This window comes from Protopterus annectens, chromosome 5.part0 (assembly GCF_019279795.1).
Source record: "Protopterus annectens isolate FY-2018-M chromosome 5.part0, PAN1.0, whole genome shotgun sequence".
NCBI lineage: Eukaryota > Metazoa > Chordata > Ceratodontiformes > Protopteridae > Protopterus > Protopterus annectens.
In genome coordinates this window covers 1624693171-1624712273 of record NC_056735.1, presented here as the reverse complement: position 1 = coordinate 1624712273, position 19103 = coordinate 1624693171, and the positions used below count along the sequence as shown (strand labels likewise).

The following is a 19103-nucleotide window of genomic DNA, read 5'->3' as shown; positions in this document are numbered from 1 at the left end:
AAGATTTCAAAATAAAGATTCAACTCTTTGCTGATGATATTTTACTAACAATAGGAAATATAGAAAATTCATTAACTCGTATAATTCTGAGTCAGTTGGAAGAAATCTCAAACTTGAGATTTTATTATATTAAAACAAGTACATTACTTAATAAGAAATTAAAAACAGTCATACAGATATTCTAATTAGAATAGTAATCAAATGAAATACCTTGGTATACCCATTATGTCTAATAGTAAAGAAATGATACAAACTTTCACATGTTTTTGATAAAATTTTAAGTCTAGTCACAAACTGCAACAAATTCTTCTTTACCATGGAAGAATGATTGTCTTACAATCCTTAGTGTGATCTCCACCAAAAAAAAATGAACAAGATAAATGGTAATCTACTTAAATATTTTGGGCATTCTAATAAACCAAGAGTTTTCTTTGATTGGCACTGAAAAGATTGGGATAATGGTGGAGGAGGATTCCTGATATTCAGTTGTATGCTACTTCAGCAATTGTAAAAGTTGTAGCATTGTGGAAAAATTCATCTTGTGATTCAAAATGGAAACAAATGCATCAAGAAGTATTAATAAATGATAAATATATCAGAACCAGCCATAGACAAATATTCCCTAATAGTTTTATCTGGTTATCAAAAGATTTTTTAGTAAATGGAATTATACCCTCTTCTCAAATTCCTTATTTAAATAACATTTCTTCTTTCCAAATTTTCATCTATTCTAACCATTGTATTAAAGACTTAATATGTTTTATGTTTCCAATTGCATGTACAAATGACTGCTTAGAACCTCAACTTCAAAATGCTAGTTTTGAAACAAAGTAACTTAATTTATTGACATCAATTATTAAATGGTACTGATATATATATATATATATATATATATATGTGTGTGTGTGTGTGTATGTGTGTGGAATACATGCATTTGGTCACGTGACCAAATACCAAACGGCCATCATTCCGAACCGTAATGTCGAAACTCACGGGCGTGAACATCATAATGTTCGCAACTTCGAATTCGAAATTCCTGATCACACACAAGCTGCAACAAACGCTACCATGGGTTGGGGGGATATTAGCCTGGCCGGCATTTGGTATTTCCAGGTTCTGCTTCTGAACAGTTTTGCATTTGGATATCGGTCGGTCGATCATATGCATGTAAACCGTATATATATATATATATATATATATATATATATATTTGTGTATGGATTCACTTTGAATCATCGAATGTTCAGACCAGAACATCGATGTTCAGAACATCGAAGGTTCAAATGAACCATAAAAATAAGAAAAAAATCACAAACACTATGTTATGCAGGGGTCTTTGCCCCCTGCACCCCCCTACTTTAATATTCCAACTCCGAGATCACACTACAGTGGGGTAAGGGAAATCTCCTGTTTACTGCTATATGCGGTAGCGCTAAACAGATTATTTCCTGTACCCTACCTGCAATGCCAACACTCGGATGGCACACACAGCATGCAGGGCACCTTGCTGCCCTGCATACACACCCAACATTCCACACTCTCATTTACCTGGAGCTTCCACTTAATTGAAAATTTAAGGTCCAAATACAATCAAGATTCTGAGAATTGGTTAATTTTACAAATATTTAGAGACACTGTGAGCACAAAGATAAATATGATATTTAACCTAATGAAGAAATCGCTTGCCAAATTATTGGAATTCCTAATATCAATAATAATACAATGAAAAAAAAATTACATTTGTCACAAATTTATACAATTCATAAGTTAGATTTTGCATATTTAGACAATTCCTATTGGAACTGTTTTTCAAAAATTAATAATGAAGACGTCTCTGAAGAATATAAGAACATAATAAACTCTACTGATAAAACCACATCATTATATTGGAAAATTTTTACTTGGAAATTCAAAATTACAATTATGTATAAATCAAATAGAATTAAATGCTGGAGATGTGATTCTGAAATAATAGCTGATTGGATGCATGTGGTATATGAATGTAAAATTATTTCCCCTATTTGGAAAGAAAAGTATAACTTCTTCCAAGCTCTGCGGTCAGATAGATATAATATTTCTAAATCTTTAGATGTTCTTCATATTTCACTGTTGCAGTCCTGACTTTTGGGATTTCCTGCCATGAAAGCCTTTGGTCTGCCTGACTACTAAAGAAAATTCTTTTTTCCTCCTAAGGCTGGTGGACACCCTAACCAATGTCAGTGCACTTGGGTATATAGGGAGCTAGGCTACGTCATGAGTTCAGTGTTTTCTTGCCGTCATAGCCTGAAGCAGTGTTTCAGTATGTTAGTCAGTCCTCACCAGAGAGAAGTCATCAAAAAGATAAGCACCCCATTGGGGAACTTTAAACTCATGTCAGAGTAAATAATGGTCTTCACTGTGGTAAATAAATATCTCACAGAGACTTCCACTCACTTTGTGTCACTTGTTTAGGTCCGGATCATGATGTCTCTAGTTGCTGTTTTTGTGCCCACTTTTAACTCTAGGACGATCAGACCTATGGCTGAGATTTTAGCTAGATTCTTTAGTCTTGAAACTTCTCATCAGCATCCGATGGCATCAGTCGGTTGTTTGGAAGGTTGAGCAGCCTTAGGTGTAAGAGGAAAAAAGATGAGAGACCCAAGCTTAGGCCCTCGGATGACAACCATTCTTTGTCTGTTTCCTCTTCTAGGCTTGTGATTGTTGAAGAAGGTAAGGCACTTTTGTAGCCCCCTTCTGTGCATGAGGTGGTGGTGCAGATCTTTGTTGAGATCCATTTGGAGAGAGACATGCCATCGGGTCCCTCTACATCTGCATAGACCTTTGCTTTCAGCTCATTGGTCGGGTCTGGGGCTACACTGCAGGCCTCTGTTTCCAAAGAGCACACGCTTCCTGGTGACTTTCCTTTGTGGCTTCAGCCTACTTTTCTTCCAGAGAGACGGGCGTCAGAATGTTGGATGTCCCTAGGTCTAAGGCCAAAGTGACTCTTGAGTAAAGTACTGCTGCAGGGCCTGTCCTAGTCTTACTGGCTCCCTTTCTTAGGGATACCAACAGGAATTACACTAGCTGAAGACCTGATCTCTGTAGTTAGGTCTAGACAAGCATCTGAAGATGCCTCCCCAGGTAAAAGGAGAAGAGATTCTCTTCTGAAGCTTTCCAAGGTCCTTTTGAATCTGAGGAGGATTCAGTACTAGAGGAGTCTGCTTCTGAAGAAGGACCTTCCCTCACTTTTTTTGAAGATTCACATGAGAACCTGGCCTCTGCCTCTCCCCAGAAGCTATCACCTGAGGGAACATTTCCATTGGGAAGCATAGGAATGCCCTCAGTCATAAAAAGAGAATTAAGGAGTTCCTGGATCTGCCAGAGCACAAACCTCTTGCTATTCCACCCATTTTAGAGGTGGTTGAGGATGTGTTCCAGGATTCCTTCTTGAATCCTGACTCTCCTTCAGCTCCTCATAAACCAGACAGGTTTTATAGGGTACAGGACTCTCATAAATACCTTTTCAAAAATTCATCTGCTGATTCAGAGGTGACTATCCCAAGACCCAAGGGGGGCTAGAGCTAGTTCCTCTAGAAACCCTTTACCTACATATAAAGAGAGCCGGGCCCTTGATAGATTTGGAGAAAAAGGTATAGACATCAGCCACCCTTACTGTGAGGGCTCTTATCTGTCAATTTCACATGATTAAATGTCAGCAAACCATTCTGGATCAACTTAAACAAAAGGTCTCTTCACTGGAGGATAAAAACCTCTCTAAAGAGCTTTTGTATCTCTGCCACTCCAGTTCTCAGGTAACAAGGCATTTCTTACATTGTGGCTCTGAGTCTGTGTAGGCTTCTACCCTGGCAGCTGCCACTTGCTCTGTTATTAGAAGGCATGCATGGCTTGGTGAACAGTCTCTTCCTGACCATGTTAAATCTAACCTCCTTGATGCTCCCCTTGACAAGAAATTCCTCTTTAGACCTGAAGCTGAGGCTATTTTTAAAAAGATGAAGGACAAAGCTAAGTCTATGCAGACTGTGAAAGACTTCCTCTAAGTTCAGCCTCCTAGATTTAGTTGGAACTTCCCAACTAAACACTGGTCCTTTCCCTCCCAACCTAGAGGCAGACAGAGGAAAACTCAGCTGGAAAGGATTTGTAGACAGTGGCAGTAGCTGCAGAGACCCAGGCAGTGGACCTCAGAAACTTCCAGGCAAGGGAATTCTAGGCCTCCGGCTTCTTCCAGAGAGCAACAATGACTCACTCACCTCACCCCACCCCAACAAGAATAGAAACAAGTCCGTACCTGTTAATACAAAAAAGGGCTGCAATCACTTCAGACAAGTGGGTTCTTGACATTATTTCACATGGTGAAAAGCTCATTTTCAAAAAGCCTTTAAAAACTCAGACTACCCAGATATTCCTCAGAATCAAAAAAGAGGCCCTTTCTCAAATCCCAATTTTGTGTTCTCAGGGATCAGTGGAACTAGTTCCAGAACATCAAAAAGGCAAAGAGTTCTACTCCAGGCTGTTTCTGGTTCCCAGAAAAGAAGGCTTTGTTGGCCTATCTTAGACCTGAGCAACCTTAATAAGTTTCTCCTGGTTCCAAAATTCAAAAGTTGACTCATCAAAAACACCTGCCCATGATAGCCCATGGGCCTTTATGGTTTCTCTGGATCTAAAAGATGCCTACCTGCACAAACCAATTCAAGAATCACACAGAACCTTTCTTCACTTCAGATCTGGTTCCTGTGACTATTAATTTTCGGCACTGCCCTTTGGCTTGTCTACTGTTCCAAGGGTTTTCACCAAGTGTTAGCCCCTGCAATTGCCTTCTGCAGAACCAGAGGAGTCCAAAAATACCCCTGCATGGATAATTGTCTGATACAGGCCACAAATCTATCAACACATCACAAGGATTTGAAGTTTACCCAAGATCTCCTGTCCTCCCTGGGCTTCATGATAAATCTGTAAAAATCCAACACTGTTCCAACCAATAGGATAGTCTTCCTGGGGGCCATTCTGGACTCAGCTTCAAAAAGCCTTCCTTCAACTCAGATAAGATTTCATTTTGACCCACTACTATCACAGTATCCAACAGAAACAATGCATCTCAGCCAAAGAGTTTCTCCAAACACTGGGATACAGAGCATCTTGTTTCTTCGTGGTTCCTTTGGCCAGGCTGCACATGAGGAAATTCCAGTGGTACCTCAAAAAACTGTATGGTGCCAGCACTCTCAGTCCCTGACAACCATGATGCAGCTGATTCCTTGTCTCAGAGGAATTTGCATGTTGGGTATAGGAGTGTGCCCAAAATCAGGGCCTTCCATTCAGATTCACTCCCCAGGACCAAACTCTCACTACAGATGCCTCAGAGACATGCTGGGGGAGTCGCATTCAACACTAATCCCAAGGGGAAGTAGGAGGCTGTGTTCAAGGACAGGCACATAAACTGGAAAGAACTTATGGCAGTGCAAAAAGGCCTGATAGCTTTCAAGGAAAAATGGGAGACAGGAGTCTTGTTAGTCAAAAGAGAAACCACAGTTACGTGGTACATAAACAGGCAGGGTTGCACCCTTTCTTGCCCTCTGTTGCTTAGTGATGAAAGTTTGGGGAACTGCTCACTCTCTGGGGTTGCACCTTCTAGCCCCATACCTTCCAGGGGCTTGAAATACTCTAGCAGATCACCACAACAAAAAGTTGATGGACCCCCATGAATTCCATCTGCATCTGGAAGCATTTCTCAGCATGGCCTAGAGATGGTGAGTCCCACAGATAGACCTCTTCACCACCAAAGAAAATGCTGAACTGGAAAGATTCTGTTCCAGGATCAAACCGAAATCAGCCTGAAGAACAGATGCTTTCTCCTTCCCTTGGCCTCCTCTTCATTTATGCATTCCCTCCCTTACCCCAACTGCCTCTAGTGCTTCTAAAGATAAGAGAAGAGAGCCCAAGGACAATACTGATAGCCCCAGACTGGCCCAGGCAGCACTGGTATCCTCTTCTTCTCAAACTAACCAGCCAGAGTCTATAGCTGCTCCTTCAGAGAGTTGACCTTCTCACTCAGGACAAGGAAAGGATTCTGCACCCCAACATGCAGATGTTCAGCCTTTCAGCTTGGCTAATTCCACAGCATCCAAGAACAAGCTTTACCCTAAGCAAACAGGTTCAGGCCATTCTCATGGATTCTTGAAGGCCTAGCACTGGAAAATCATACTTGGCTAAGTGGAAAAAGATTTTCCATCTGGTGCCATCAGCACCACCACAATCCTGATTCAGCCCAGATTGATACCATTCTGCATTACCTGGTTAGTCTGGTTGATAAAGGCCTTTCTTTCTCCATTACAATTCATGCATCTGTCTTTCCCCTCCTCAGTTAAGAGAGTTTCTTAGAGTCATCCACATCAGACCTCCCTGGAGTCAGCCTACCCCTCCATGTGATCTTAACTTTGTTCTGGAAAAATTGACCTTGCCTCCTTTTGAAGCTGCAGCCTCTGCCCAACTGAAGTTTTTAACTTAGAACACTGGCCTGCTGCTGGCTGTCACCTCAGCTAGGAGGGTTTCTGAACAGCAGGCTCTGATGACAGTGGAGCCATTCCTTACCTTCCAACCAGACAGGGTTTCCCTCCGAACTAACTCTTCTTTCATTCCCAAGGTGGTCACTGATATTTCCCTAAATCAAGCCATTCACCTGCCCACATTCTTTCCCAATCCCCAACACAAAGGGGAAAGAATGATTCATTCCATGAATATGTATAGGCAGCTCCACTACTAACTTGACACAGAACAAGAGCTTTTAGAAAATCTGACCAGCTTTTTGTGACCTTGCCCCTGGCTCTGAGGGAAAACCAGCTTCTAAACAGACTGTCTCAAAGTGGTTCTTCCATTGTATAGCCTTTTGTACAGCCATCATGGCAAAAAAAAATCTCCTGATGCTGTTAGGTCACACTCCAGTAGGGCTATTGCAACCTCTGCTGCCTTCTTGAAAAGGGGTCCTTATTAAGGACATCCTGGAAGCTGCCAGCAGGTCATCTGTGCATACCTTCATCAAACACTATACTTGGCACCTTTTCTAGGTCCAGAGCATTTTCTCCCTAATCTCCTTCCTCCCTCTTTAAAGCTTTGGGAATCTTCTAACAAGTCAAGACTGCAGCAGTGAAACACAAAGGACATAGTACAGTTGTGTACACTTACTATAAATGTAGATGTTTGAGTGTATTCACTGTTGAAGTCTTCTTTTCCTCCGTCTTTCCCCCTTAATCTGTTAGGTAGTTTACTTGTTACCCCTTTTCTAGCCAAGGGAACTCCCCTTGATCTGTCTTCCTTAGTCCTGTACTCTAAATTGGGACTGCTCCCTGTTAAAGGGCAAGTAAAATTTGATTTAATGAATTAGGTAGACTCCATATATACCCAAGTATGCTGATGTCATTTAGGGCATCTGCCAACATTAAGAGGAGGAAAAAAATTCTCTGGTAGTTGGGCCTGCCAAAGGCTTTCACAGCAGGAAGTCCCACAAGTCAGGACTGCAGCAGTGAATACACTTGAACATCTACATTTATTGTAAGTGTACGCAACTGTACTTTTTATTTAATGCTCCATTTCCTGAGAATTCCAAAAATCAAGTACCTCATCTTTGGTCTATTCTTGCTATAGCCGGAAAAGTAATTACTAAAAATTGGAAAACTAGTTACCCCCTGTAGTGTTGAATTTGTTAGTATGGCAAAATGTGTTTGCAGTAGCGAATTGCATACTATGAAGATAAGAACTTCTGATATTACATATTCATATAAATCTTGGTTTAAACTTAGACTTGCTTGAAAAGTAGTAATTATGTACAACTTTGTTTTGATTAGCTGTGGACCTAAGAAAATAGTTATTTGTTTTATAATCAATTTATCTGTTTTAAAACCAATAAATAAATAAATAAATAATTGGAATATAGTAAAAATAATCAAGAGTTAGTAAACATTTGAAGTTTAGAACCAGAATTTACGTATAAAAGCAGTTGGAATTTAAAATGTATATTTGAATGCAGTAATGGACAGGAGAATAAGAGAGTTGAGAAAAGAGGCACATATAGGTGCGAAAGCTGTTTTTATTGTAGGTATACATAGGAAGGGTCATGTATAATAATAACATCTTGGAAGAAAAGTATAACATCACCAAGGTTATTTTAACTATAGATCTCATGGAATAATTTGCATTGCTCTCTCTAATACTTGTGAAGGTTTCTATGCAGGAAGCTGGCTAAAAGAATAGGTGAATACATTTGCTATATAAAAAGGCTGTTTTTAGACATAGTTTAATACATAATGAATTTAAGAAGTTTGTATTTGTCATAAATAATTTTATTGATGAATGGGGGAGTGATTACGATGCAATATTGCAAGATTAAGAAGTGAAATGGCAGTTAAAATGAAATGTTGCCATTTTCCTACCATCAATGATGATGCCTCTTTAAGAGGAACACTGAAGCTTGATGCACAATAATTTTACACTGTAGTTGTGTAATGCAAATTTGTAATAGAAATAGATTTAGATTACATTGTAGATTATTGAAGGTTTTTTTTATGTATAGGTTTTTTAAATGATGTTTTAATGTTTATATTCATCAGTTTTCCGTTAAAGAATAGAACAGAAATGCATACAGTCATGTGATGATGAGAAACGGCAGTTAATTGTACTTTGTTTTCTGAAGAAGTCTTGTAAAGACAAAATAACTTAATACAAAGTATGCACAATACCTAGCAGTGTTTGGTATCATTTTGTGACATTTCATTGACTTTATTTGTGGTGTGATCTTTGCTGGCTGCCTCTACCACTGTTTACCTGTAAGTTTTTAACTGATTCCTTACATGTACTTCTTTGCCAGCTTGCACTCATGTCCTATTTTCCTGTGACTTATTTGCTTCCTGAATTATTCCATCTCGTCTTGTCCCCAGTCTTTCTGTCTCCCCCTGTCTTCATCCTGCCTTTTCTCACTTTTTCAATTTCTCCAAATCTTCTGGGTTTCTAATACCATAACGGAAATGGACCCCATTCCCAAGTCAAAGTACAATTAAAGTTCATGAAATTAGTATTGTTTCACTCTTTGATGTCAGCCGAAAGTGCTCTTCACAGCAACCGCAGTGTGCCTAGTAATGACTCCTGCAGTTCATATGGGTTTACATGGATTGGTAACCTAAGTATGATTGTAGGTTCATTTTTATAAGACCCGTTGCTCCTATGACTATTGGAACTGCTTGGGTATCTGTCTTCCACATTGCTCATTTCTGCCTGCAGATCCTGGTATTTTATGACTTTGTGTCTCTCTGTATGCAAGACACTGTAGTCACTGGGTGTGGCGATTTCAGCGATAATTTGTACTTTTCTTTTCTTGGACCACTATATCTGGCTTTCTGGCATTTATCTTTTGAACTGTTGGTAATGGGTGATCCCATGTGATATACACTTCATTTTCTATGATGCTTTGTGGCTCATGTTTCCAGTGTTTTTCAACTACTTCAATAACATCATGTTTGCACAATCCCCAATCCAACAGTCTTGTCACATTATTATGCCTTTCGGAATACAGTCCTTCTGTCATTAACATGCCGCAGCCAGCAATGAGGTGTGCAACTGTTTCCAATTCAGTTTTACAAAACCTACATTTGTCTGTTTCTCCTACATGTTCAATGGACTTTATAAACCAATGTGTACGCAGCCCACTCTCTTGGGCCACGCCAATATTAACCGTTCATCTCTTGGTTTGAATTTGCCTCTACTTAACCATTCCTGTGTTCATTCCTGATCAGCACGAGGTTCTTCCAGAAGTTTTCTATACTTGCAACTATATTTATGCTTTTTCACATTTCTTGCCTTCTCATCTGATCTCCACCTTATATTCTTTCTTTTGTTTTGTTAGCACATTCAGTTGCTGCCTGACGTTTATCTACTTCTGGTTTGATTTCCATTCCTGCTTGACGCTGATAAGCTTCTGCTAGATTAAGCAGAGAAGTTGTATCAGATTTATTCTCCTCATGTTTCAAGACTTTCACTATGTTTGGGAATTGCGAGGTCAGCAGATATGTGTGGAGTCCCACGATTGCAGGTCTATACATATAATCAATTTCAAAGAGCCCCATCTCTCCTTCAGAATGGGGAATATATACTCTTGGTATGCACTGATTTTTATAAATCATTTGGTGAGCATGAAGCATCCTTCTTGTTGTCCTATCTAATCTATCCTTAGTAGCAAACCTTGTGCACCTGAAGGTCTAGCCTCTACTGCTCTTGCCCCATTCTTGGGTACTTCTCGGGTTATTAGCACCTTACACCTTACTAGGCTTTTTTTTTTTTTTTATATCCCATGTCTTCGGTCACTGACTTTGCAATCAAACGGCAAGTACATTTCTAATTAAGAAGAAGAAAAAAAGCAGTTAACACCTAATCTACTTTAACATCGTACCTCGAAAGAATGCAAAGAGGTCTGACAGTAGTTGTGCATTGTAAATGAGGGATGTTATGTAAATTCTTCTAAAATGTACAGCTGAAGTTTAAGCATTTAATAGCTTAGTCAAGTTTAGTACGGTAACAAGCCAGAAAAATGTTGCTTTTTGTATTAAACTTCAAGTTTAGAAGTTAAGAAATTAAAAAATGAAACCGAAAACTGTGAAAGGAAAATGAACTTGTACAATTGTTTGCTATACATTTGCACAGTAAGATTACATCTTACCTTAGAAAGTCACTGAAAAATTAAAAACATAAAGTTAAAGTAATTGTGCTAGGTCATGTTGAAAGGTTAAATGAGTTGATATCTTTGGAGTCCTACTGGTGATTGAGAGGCAAGATCACTGTAATATTTCAGATCTGAGAATTTCAAGACAACATTCAAGGAGAGATTTTTTGACACCACAGGAGGCATGGCACTTCAATTCTAATAATAGGCCATAATTAAACATTTGATTATTTTATCATAACAGGTGTTAGATTAGTCATGCAGTGACCTGTCACTTCATAAGTAATGAAACATCTTAATTTGAAGCTTTGCATACACAAAAGCTAAACAGTTCAACTGTTAGCTATGCAGCTGTGCATTATGAAATTCTATCATTATGCATTGTGGAGGCTTTACTAGCTGTGGAGAGACGTGTTTGAGTGGAATCCACACATGTTGGGGTGCTTCAAACTGTGTTCCTGTGGAATCATTCACAAGAAAACATGATTTCTGATGCTCAGAATCAGAAAGTTTTATTATCAGACCATTCATTACTAATGAAGTCAGACATTGCTGTATCCAAGCTAGTTTTCTAAATAAGGTTAAGGTACCAGTTTCTTAAAGAAAAAGACTTGTGTTGTATCCCATTTTTTGGAAGCAACATTTCCTGCTTTTTTTTTCCTGGTATGGTAGATTTTGCAGAAAACACATGTATAATATGCAGATTCATTCTAAACAGCTGATAATATATTAGATAGACATAGCTGAAAGCTTTTGATATGACAATGTGGTATTTCATGTCAAGAACTGTCAATATTAAGCTGGTTTATGTGGTTCTTGAAATTCCAGATACTTTGTGGATTGTAGGGATGCCAACTTTTCTGGAGTTTCATTAGCACATGACAGTGTACTAGGAATCTTATCTTTACCAAGTAATTCTTATGGTAGCTCTGGCTAAGTGATGAGTATGTAACAGTATGTTAATACCCTAAAACACCTAATAAATTTAAGAGTATGTACGTCTTGACTTGATTACTAGACTGTACATAATGGGGACTGGGTATAACACAAGTACTCTGGAAGATGATCCAGTGTGCTGAACATGTAAGTAGACATCTCCCTGGTTACCTGCCCAGATATTTTAACAAACAGAAAAGCTCCTTAGTTACTTTGGCTCACACCGACACATTGAGATGCATTTGTCTTGAACAAGTGCTTCTTGTTTTATCACTTTGACATCTACATTTAAACAGGAAACGGCCTTGGATGCCCACAATTTTTCAAACTAATGAATTCTGTCCATATCTTTTTCATTTATGTCAGAAAGCAGTCGTGAAAACTTTTTAAAGCAAAAAATTGTATGTCTTTTAGATTATTCAACTTCTCTAGAACCTGATTTTGTTTCTCAGGGGGTAAAAAGTAGTAGATTTTGGCATCCTCCCTTTTAATCTACCAGATGGATCAACCAGTTTCAAAGAAGAATTCCTTTTTTGCATTAATGCTAAGTGATATGTAACAGTATGTTACCGAAAGCATTTAATACATTTAAGAATATGTATCGCTTGACTTGATTACTAGACTGTACATAATGGGGTCTGGGTATATCACACTGAAATGTCTTAAATGCCAATGGCATACTGTTGACCATTATTTGATGCAGAAATATTTGAAATAACCATATATGCAGAGGATTTCTTTCAGTGTTTTAAATTAGAGTATTCTTGAACAGTTTTCACACATTTTCACCTGTAAGACTACTGAAACTGCTGTCATTATAATCTACCAATATCCCATCAATTGTGGGCATATGATTGTGCTCATGTCAGATGTTTGATTGTGATAAAAAATGCCTAAAGTTTTTCAACTTGCTTTACATAAATGCATTCTAGTTATTGCAAAACCAGGCAAATGACTATTAAGCATAACAGGGTCAGGTTTTCACATCCACAGACAGCCCTAGTACTCCCAGTTATATCTCCATTATTGATTGTGCCAACCTCAGATGTCTGATCATGGTAAAAGAAATAATTGTGGACCCAGTTTGTTTCAAATTTTTCATACAAATGGACAGTAGCCCAAGTATTTCAATTTATTTAACAGAAAAGTACAGTAGTCGTGCAAAGGTAGACTGTTTAAACTGAGTAAACAAGAAGAGGGTAAGTTACTTTCATCCACACCACCCAGTCATTGCAACCACTTTGTTGTGTCCACCTCATCTGATTGTGATAAAACATTTTTCTCAACCTCCTCTTAGTGTACAAATCTGGGGTAAAGCCAAAGAAGTGTTAAGGCACAACTGCAAAAAATTAAGGGACAAATTTAGTTGCTAGAATAAATTTTTCTCCAAAGGCATGCATTTTTAGTTGCTAGAATAAATGTTTCTGCAAAGGCATGCATTTTCTGATGGATATGAAGGCTGAAGCTGAAATCTGACATTATTGACGAAATCAGAAACTGTTACAACTTTGTTTCACACAAAGTAGCTAGAAAAAGAGTAAGTATTCCAATTTATTTTACACAAATACTCACAGATCTTGTAAGGAATGACTAAACTGTGCAAATAAGTTGGTAAGTTGCTTTCTTCCACAGTCAGCCCCCACCCCCACCTAACTGTGACTGTATATACCTCAGATATCTGGTTCTGATAAAAAAAAATAATGGCCACAGAATGTTCCACAACTTTGTTTTAGGAAAACAGTAGCCCCCACAGTAAGGTATTCCTTTCCAACTTGCTTCACTCAAGTCACATTTGTCCAGCAAAAACAGTCCAGAATAATCAGGCAAAGACAGCAGTCAGTCATGTTTCACCCACAGATAGACTACATATTCAGGACAGCAATTATAACTACTTTTGTCATATGTGTGTCTGAGATGTCTAACTGTAGTAAACAATGGTAAATTAAGACTGATTGAGCTATACTGACTGTGTAAAGAGGGAACTTTTCACTGCTAGACAACTAATTTTTTTTTACAGTAATGACAATGTCAGCATACAGTATAGTTTTCCTACTCTATTTGCTGTTAATCAGCACACAGTTTCTGGATACAATGTAAATCTGCTATAACAACATTGGAAAAACTTTAGTTTTTGGAATCGACCCTAGAGTATCTGTAAATGTCTCATTCATGAAGGAAATTGACTTAATTAGAAAAACAGTACAAGGAAAGTTCAAATAACTGCTCAAACACAAGTCATAACAATTTATCCAAATAATTAGTGCCCCATAATAAAATTCCACAAAGTTTTCAACCAGTGAGGCATTTCATTTTTCTGATGCAAGACAAGCGGGGAGAAAAGTCATCTCTGTGAACCTACTGTATGTTAAAAAGTTCTGTTCTACAACTTTCTTGTTGAAAGTTACATGAACAGGATTCAGCTGTTCTGGTTTAGGCTGGAGGAAGATTTTAGCATGAAATGGAACATAAATGAGCAGCACTACATCCTAGGAACAGTACAGGAAATCCATACCTGTCATGTTACCATTGAATGTCCCCAAAATGGAGATCTGTTTTCAAAAATGATTTCCTTTTAGATGATACTTTCAGTCAACAGACTAAAATTTCAGCATTCATAGACGTCAGCACTTGTAACCAAATAAATTTTCAGTGTAAACAGCAGGCACTAATATTGCCACAACCATTTGCAATGCAGAAGCTTATGATATTTAGTAATTGTCTCATTGTCCAGTGCTACACATTCAAAATCAAACAGATCTTCCAAGAACTACCCCTCACTTGATTAACTAGAACTACCCCTCATTTGATTAACTCGTAATCCAAACCAGTTGTGAGATTGGGGTGTAGCAGCTGTTGTTGTGTGATAGAATTTTAGGTTTGGAGTAGTGCTGCTAAGATAGTCTATGTGAGGGTTTAGATGTATAGTCCCTGAAGTTGTTTGAATGCCATTTTTTTAAACCATGCAAGTGAACTGATCTGTTCCACACAAGCACAAACTTGCTGGCCAGCCACAGCAAAGTGTTCATGTCATCCAACCTAGCTGTCCAATGAACGCAATGTCTGGTTACCTGCCAAGATTTAAAAAAAAAATGCTACAGTGGCCTGATAGCAGCCTTTCAAAACATAAGTCTACAGCCATCCACCGTACCCTAATAATAATTTAATATTTCTGGGTTTTCTGCTTCCATATGAATGAATCATGGAACAGCAAGGGACAGAAAGCTGTAACTGCTTTAGGTAAGGTCGCTGTGAGTCATTTATTTGTTTAATTATTTAAAGTAAAGAAACATTTCTTTACTTAAAATAAATAAATGCATCACCCGCTAGCCGAACAACATCATTAGCCTGTGCTGCACATGCACAAGTGGTAGGCAGTGTGCATATACAGATGTAGCAACCTTGGGTTGTCATTTATTTATTTTTTAATTAAAACTAAATATAAATACTTTTTTTTGTTAGTGATTTATACTCAGCACATAAGCCAAGTAAAATGTTGTAGCAGTGCTGAGTGGCTGGCCATGCCCCCCCCCCCCAGAAAGCTATGGGCTGCCCAAAGCACCCCTACAATAGTCAGCCTCTGCATCTCCCAAGTCACACCGTTTGAGTAACTGTAGCTATTCCTTCCCTCTGCAGCTTTCCTCCCTTCCCCCATGGGAGTTCTAGGCAGGCAGAGTTTTTCTGTTGCTCTGAGTTTTGGAACAGGAGTTTCACTGGACAGGTCATGGAGAGTAATAGCCTCTTGTGAGTAGGCATGTCAGAGTTTTTTGAAGAATACTGCTGGTAGTAACACTAGTCATGCAGTGTTTGAGCTGAAATGTATGCTAAGTAGAGGGCTTCTGCCATGCTTTCTCCCTTAACATAGTCAGAGATTGTGCAGAGGGAAACTTACCCCACAGGCTGAGGGTAGGTTTTAATTATTTGATAATGTTATTTTAATTGTGTAACTTGTTTTGCTTTGCATATGGTATGCGGTTTGATAATTGCCGAAGTGTAGAGTTCGTCTCCAAAGCTTGCATTTATTGTTTTCACACTAAACTAATAGTTTTCATGCATCCATTTCTTGTATTTTTAATTTTTATGTTTTCATTTGCCTCATTCTAGTGACCATTAATTCCATTAATGTGTATTGTGATTTCTTCGCTTTTAGTTTTGAGCTGAAAAGTACCATTTAATCAACATAACATTTCAATATTTTGTTTTGATTTTATTTGCAGAAGGTGTTATTTTCCCTCGGTGGATCTTTTCTGTATTATGCCGACCGATTCAAGATCTACAGTGCTTTCTGTGCCAGCCACACAAAGGTGCCAAAAGTATTGGTAAAAGGTAAGGGTAAGATTTTTGTACACGTGAAATTCTTGTGTGTGTGTGTGTGATAGAGGGACATATAGCTCAGTACAACTTGCTTTTAATATCGGTATTCCAGTTTTTGGTTCTGAGCCATGTATTGCATAATTTAAAAGTTAATACTTGTTAAAATGAAGATTCCTTCCTAGATGTATGGTGTTTGCAGACACATCAGTAGTGGTAGTATGTAAATGGGGTTTCTCTGCAATGTTCTTGTTTTTAATTTTTTAATTTCTCCAAGTCTTTTGGGTTTCTAATAGTGAGGGGAGTGGACCCCATTCCTAAGCCAGAGTATGATTAAAGTTAAAGAAATTATATTGTTTCAATCTTTGTCAGCCAGAAGTGCTATTCACAGCACCCGCAATGTGCCCAGTAATGACTTCTGCAATTCGTACAGGGTTACATGTGTTGGTAACATATCTAAATGTGATGTAGATTCTTTTTTTATAAGATCCATTGTTCCTACTGCTGTTGGAACTGTCTTGGGTGTCTGTCTTGATCTTGCAGGGTGGGCTAGTAGATCTTGGCTGAGGGGTAATTCCAGAGTGCCCTTAGAGAGGGCGTAAGAGCCAAAGAATACTGATGGATTATCTTCACCATAGATGTATAGTTCTTACCTTGAAAGTCATGGACAAAGCTACATATGACCAAAGGCTCCAAATATGAGACTTTTTTTTAAATGTTAGTACTAGTCACTCACAAAATTGAAAGAATAAGAGAATGTATGGTAATATATATTTTTTGAAGAGCAAGAAGTCTGTAACTGTAAAGCCTGACTTTAATGATTGCTGTTTTCACTGTTTGTAGAGTGATTCTTTAAGGAGGGGATAATTTTATAGGGATGTTACTCATGTGATATGATTCTTCAGGCCTTTTCAGTAAAGCTGTTATGAATGATTATCTATTGCCCCCATCTAGATGCTATAATTACTTCATAATAAGAGCATGTAACAGTTTTCTGACCGAAAAGTAGACCTTTTATAAGGACCAGAGTGAGACTCAGGCAAAATCAAGGATGTCCATAAAAATAAGGGATTGTTAAGAAGTAGTGCAACCCACCTCTATGCTGGCTCAAAACTGTGATACAAAAGGAACAGAGCTAAAGGCCTGTAGAATTCTGAGGTACACAGACTGGGAATTTAGTCCATCTTTCTGTCGTACACTGTAGTGATGGGGTCATATTTGGAATAGTATGTCCATTTCTAATAGGCATACAGGGGGAAAAAAGCTTTAAGGAATTACAAAAATGTTAGCTTTTTTTCTTTTTCAAATCAGATTAGACTGTCTGTTCTACATATAATGGCAAATGATGAGGCAGGAGGAGAGTGGTGTGTATGGAAAGCCTTAGTGAAATTGTTTTACACACTAGGAGAGGGAATGGAAAATGGTATTTGAAATGGGAGTGCTTCGTTGCCAGGAGACAGGAAGGGTGGATGTGTAAGGAAGAATCCCAGCATGTGGAAGAGAGAGAGGCTAGAGAGTGTGGTGGCACCCTGAAATACTTCGTAGAAGAGAAAAGTATGTCTGAATAGGGTTGCAGTGGCGCCATAAACAGCCTGGCCACAGAAAAGGGCAAATCAACTATGTAAGTTTAAATGCAGTACATGGACAGACCTGATAACTTACAGGTCTACTGGTATAAACTGTAAGTCTGTAAAATGTAAATATGTAAAATCTGTTTCATCATAAATTCTGTATCTCTGCGAAGTTGGTTCACAAAAGATGTACTGGTATCTTGCTTGTACAAAAATGCTATAATATCCAAAGTAAAATAAGTTACACTTGAAGGTTAAAGGCAAAGATTTTTACAGTGTAAAAAGAGCTAAGGACAGTTGACAAAGCATTGCATATTATTTCAGCCAAAATTGATCCTGCATTTAAGGCCTTCCTGGATGCCCAGAATCCTAAGCAACAACATTCATCCACTCTGGAATCTTACCTCATCAAGCCAATCCAACGTGTCCTTAAGTACCCTTTGCTGCTCAAGGAGCTCTTTTCTTTAACCGACTCAGACAGTGAAGAACATTATCATCTGGATGGTAATGCATTTGACTGCTTTTGCCAGAACTGATTTAATTCTTTAATTTTTAAAATGTGCTTTCATGAATCTCAGTGCTTCAGAGGAGCAAATGTCTGACCTGATGATTACTTTTCCTAGTTGCAATGAAAGCCATGAACAAAGTTGCCAGTCATATAAATGAAATGCAGAAAATTCATGAGGAGTACGGTGCTGTCTTTGATCAGCTCATAGCAGAACAAACAGGAGAGAAAAAAGAGGTAAGTTTAACACTTTATTTCACTTGGTTGATGATTACAAATTTGTGTGTGCATGCACTGTGCAATTTTTTTTTAATCTCACATGTACATCTCCTGTCAAGTTCATGTCCAAGCAGAGATTGTGAGTTTGATTCTGGGTAGAGAGGAAATGTCAACTATGTAACAGTTTAACCAAAGCTATATTGCTAAGCATTATAGATGATGTCTGACAAATAGGTTCATGGTGGTGATACAGTATTTTATACCGAATCTCATCCATCCATAGTGTTGAAAAGTGGAAGGAAATACAGATCCTTGGAGCTTGAAACTGATGAATTAAGTCATGCTGCTGCATTGTTTTTAATTGCTGTGCACCTGTAAGAGCCAAGTCATAGCTCACTGAGTTAATATTTATAGATTACTAGGATAGAGCTGCATAAAATGCAGTTATGGAGCTGCATGAAGATGATGATGATGCTTGATGCAGGTTAACTGAAGCTGACTTTAGTGTTTTAAGTGGAACTGTCTAGTAAATGCTGACCAAGGCTTTCATGTCGACTGCATCATTATTGCTAGTCAAATAAGCACATTATATAATTGAGTACTAGTTAAGTAACATTGCAGTGAGGTCTAGTCCAAGTGAAGGCAGCCTTTTTTTATCAGAGTCCCAAAATCATGATTTTTACTCTTGCATGGTTTCCAAGTGCAAGGCAAACAGAACTGTTGGATATGCACATACATTTTAAAATTATTGACTGTTTATCATTGAGTTACTGCTGGAGTATGGAAAAACATCTACCAGAAAAGTAATAAATGAAGCAAGCTGTGCCACCACCGATTAAGCTACTTCCTGGGTTGGTCATCAGTGGAA

At 38.3% G+C, this 19103-nt stretch overlaps 1 protein-coding gene across 7 annotated transcripts in view; it reads left to right on the top strand.

The window, feature by feature from the left end:
* TIAM1 (TIAM Rac1 associated GEF 1) overlaps positions 1-19103 on the top strand; it is a 2502716-nt gene that overhangs the window by 2322965 nt on the left and 160648 nt on the right. For all 7 annotated transcript variants that reach the window (XM_044071404.1, XM_044071407.1, XM_044071408.1 and 4 more), the window contains 3 exons: positions 15847-15955; positions 17836-18015; positions 18135-18253. In XM_044071404.1, coding sequence (XP_043927339.1) covers positions 15847-15955; positions 17836-18015; positions 18135-18253 — 408 coding nt within the window. The remainder of the gene's footprint in view (positions 1-15846; positions 15956-17835; positions 18016-18134; positions 18254-19103) is intronic.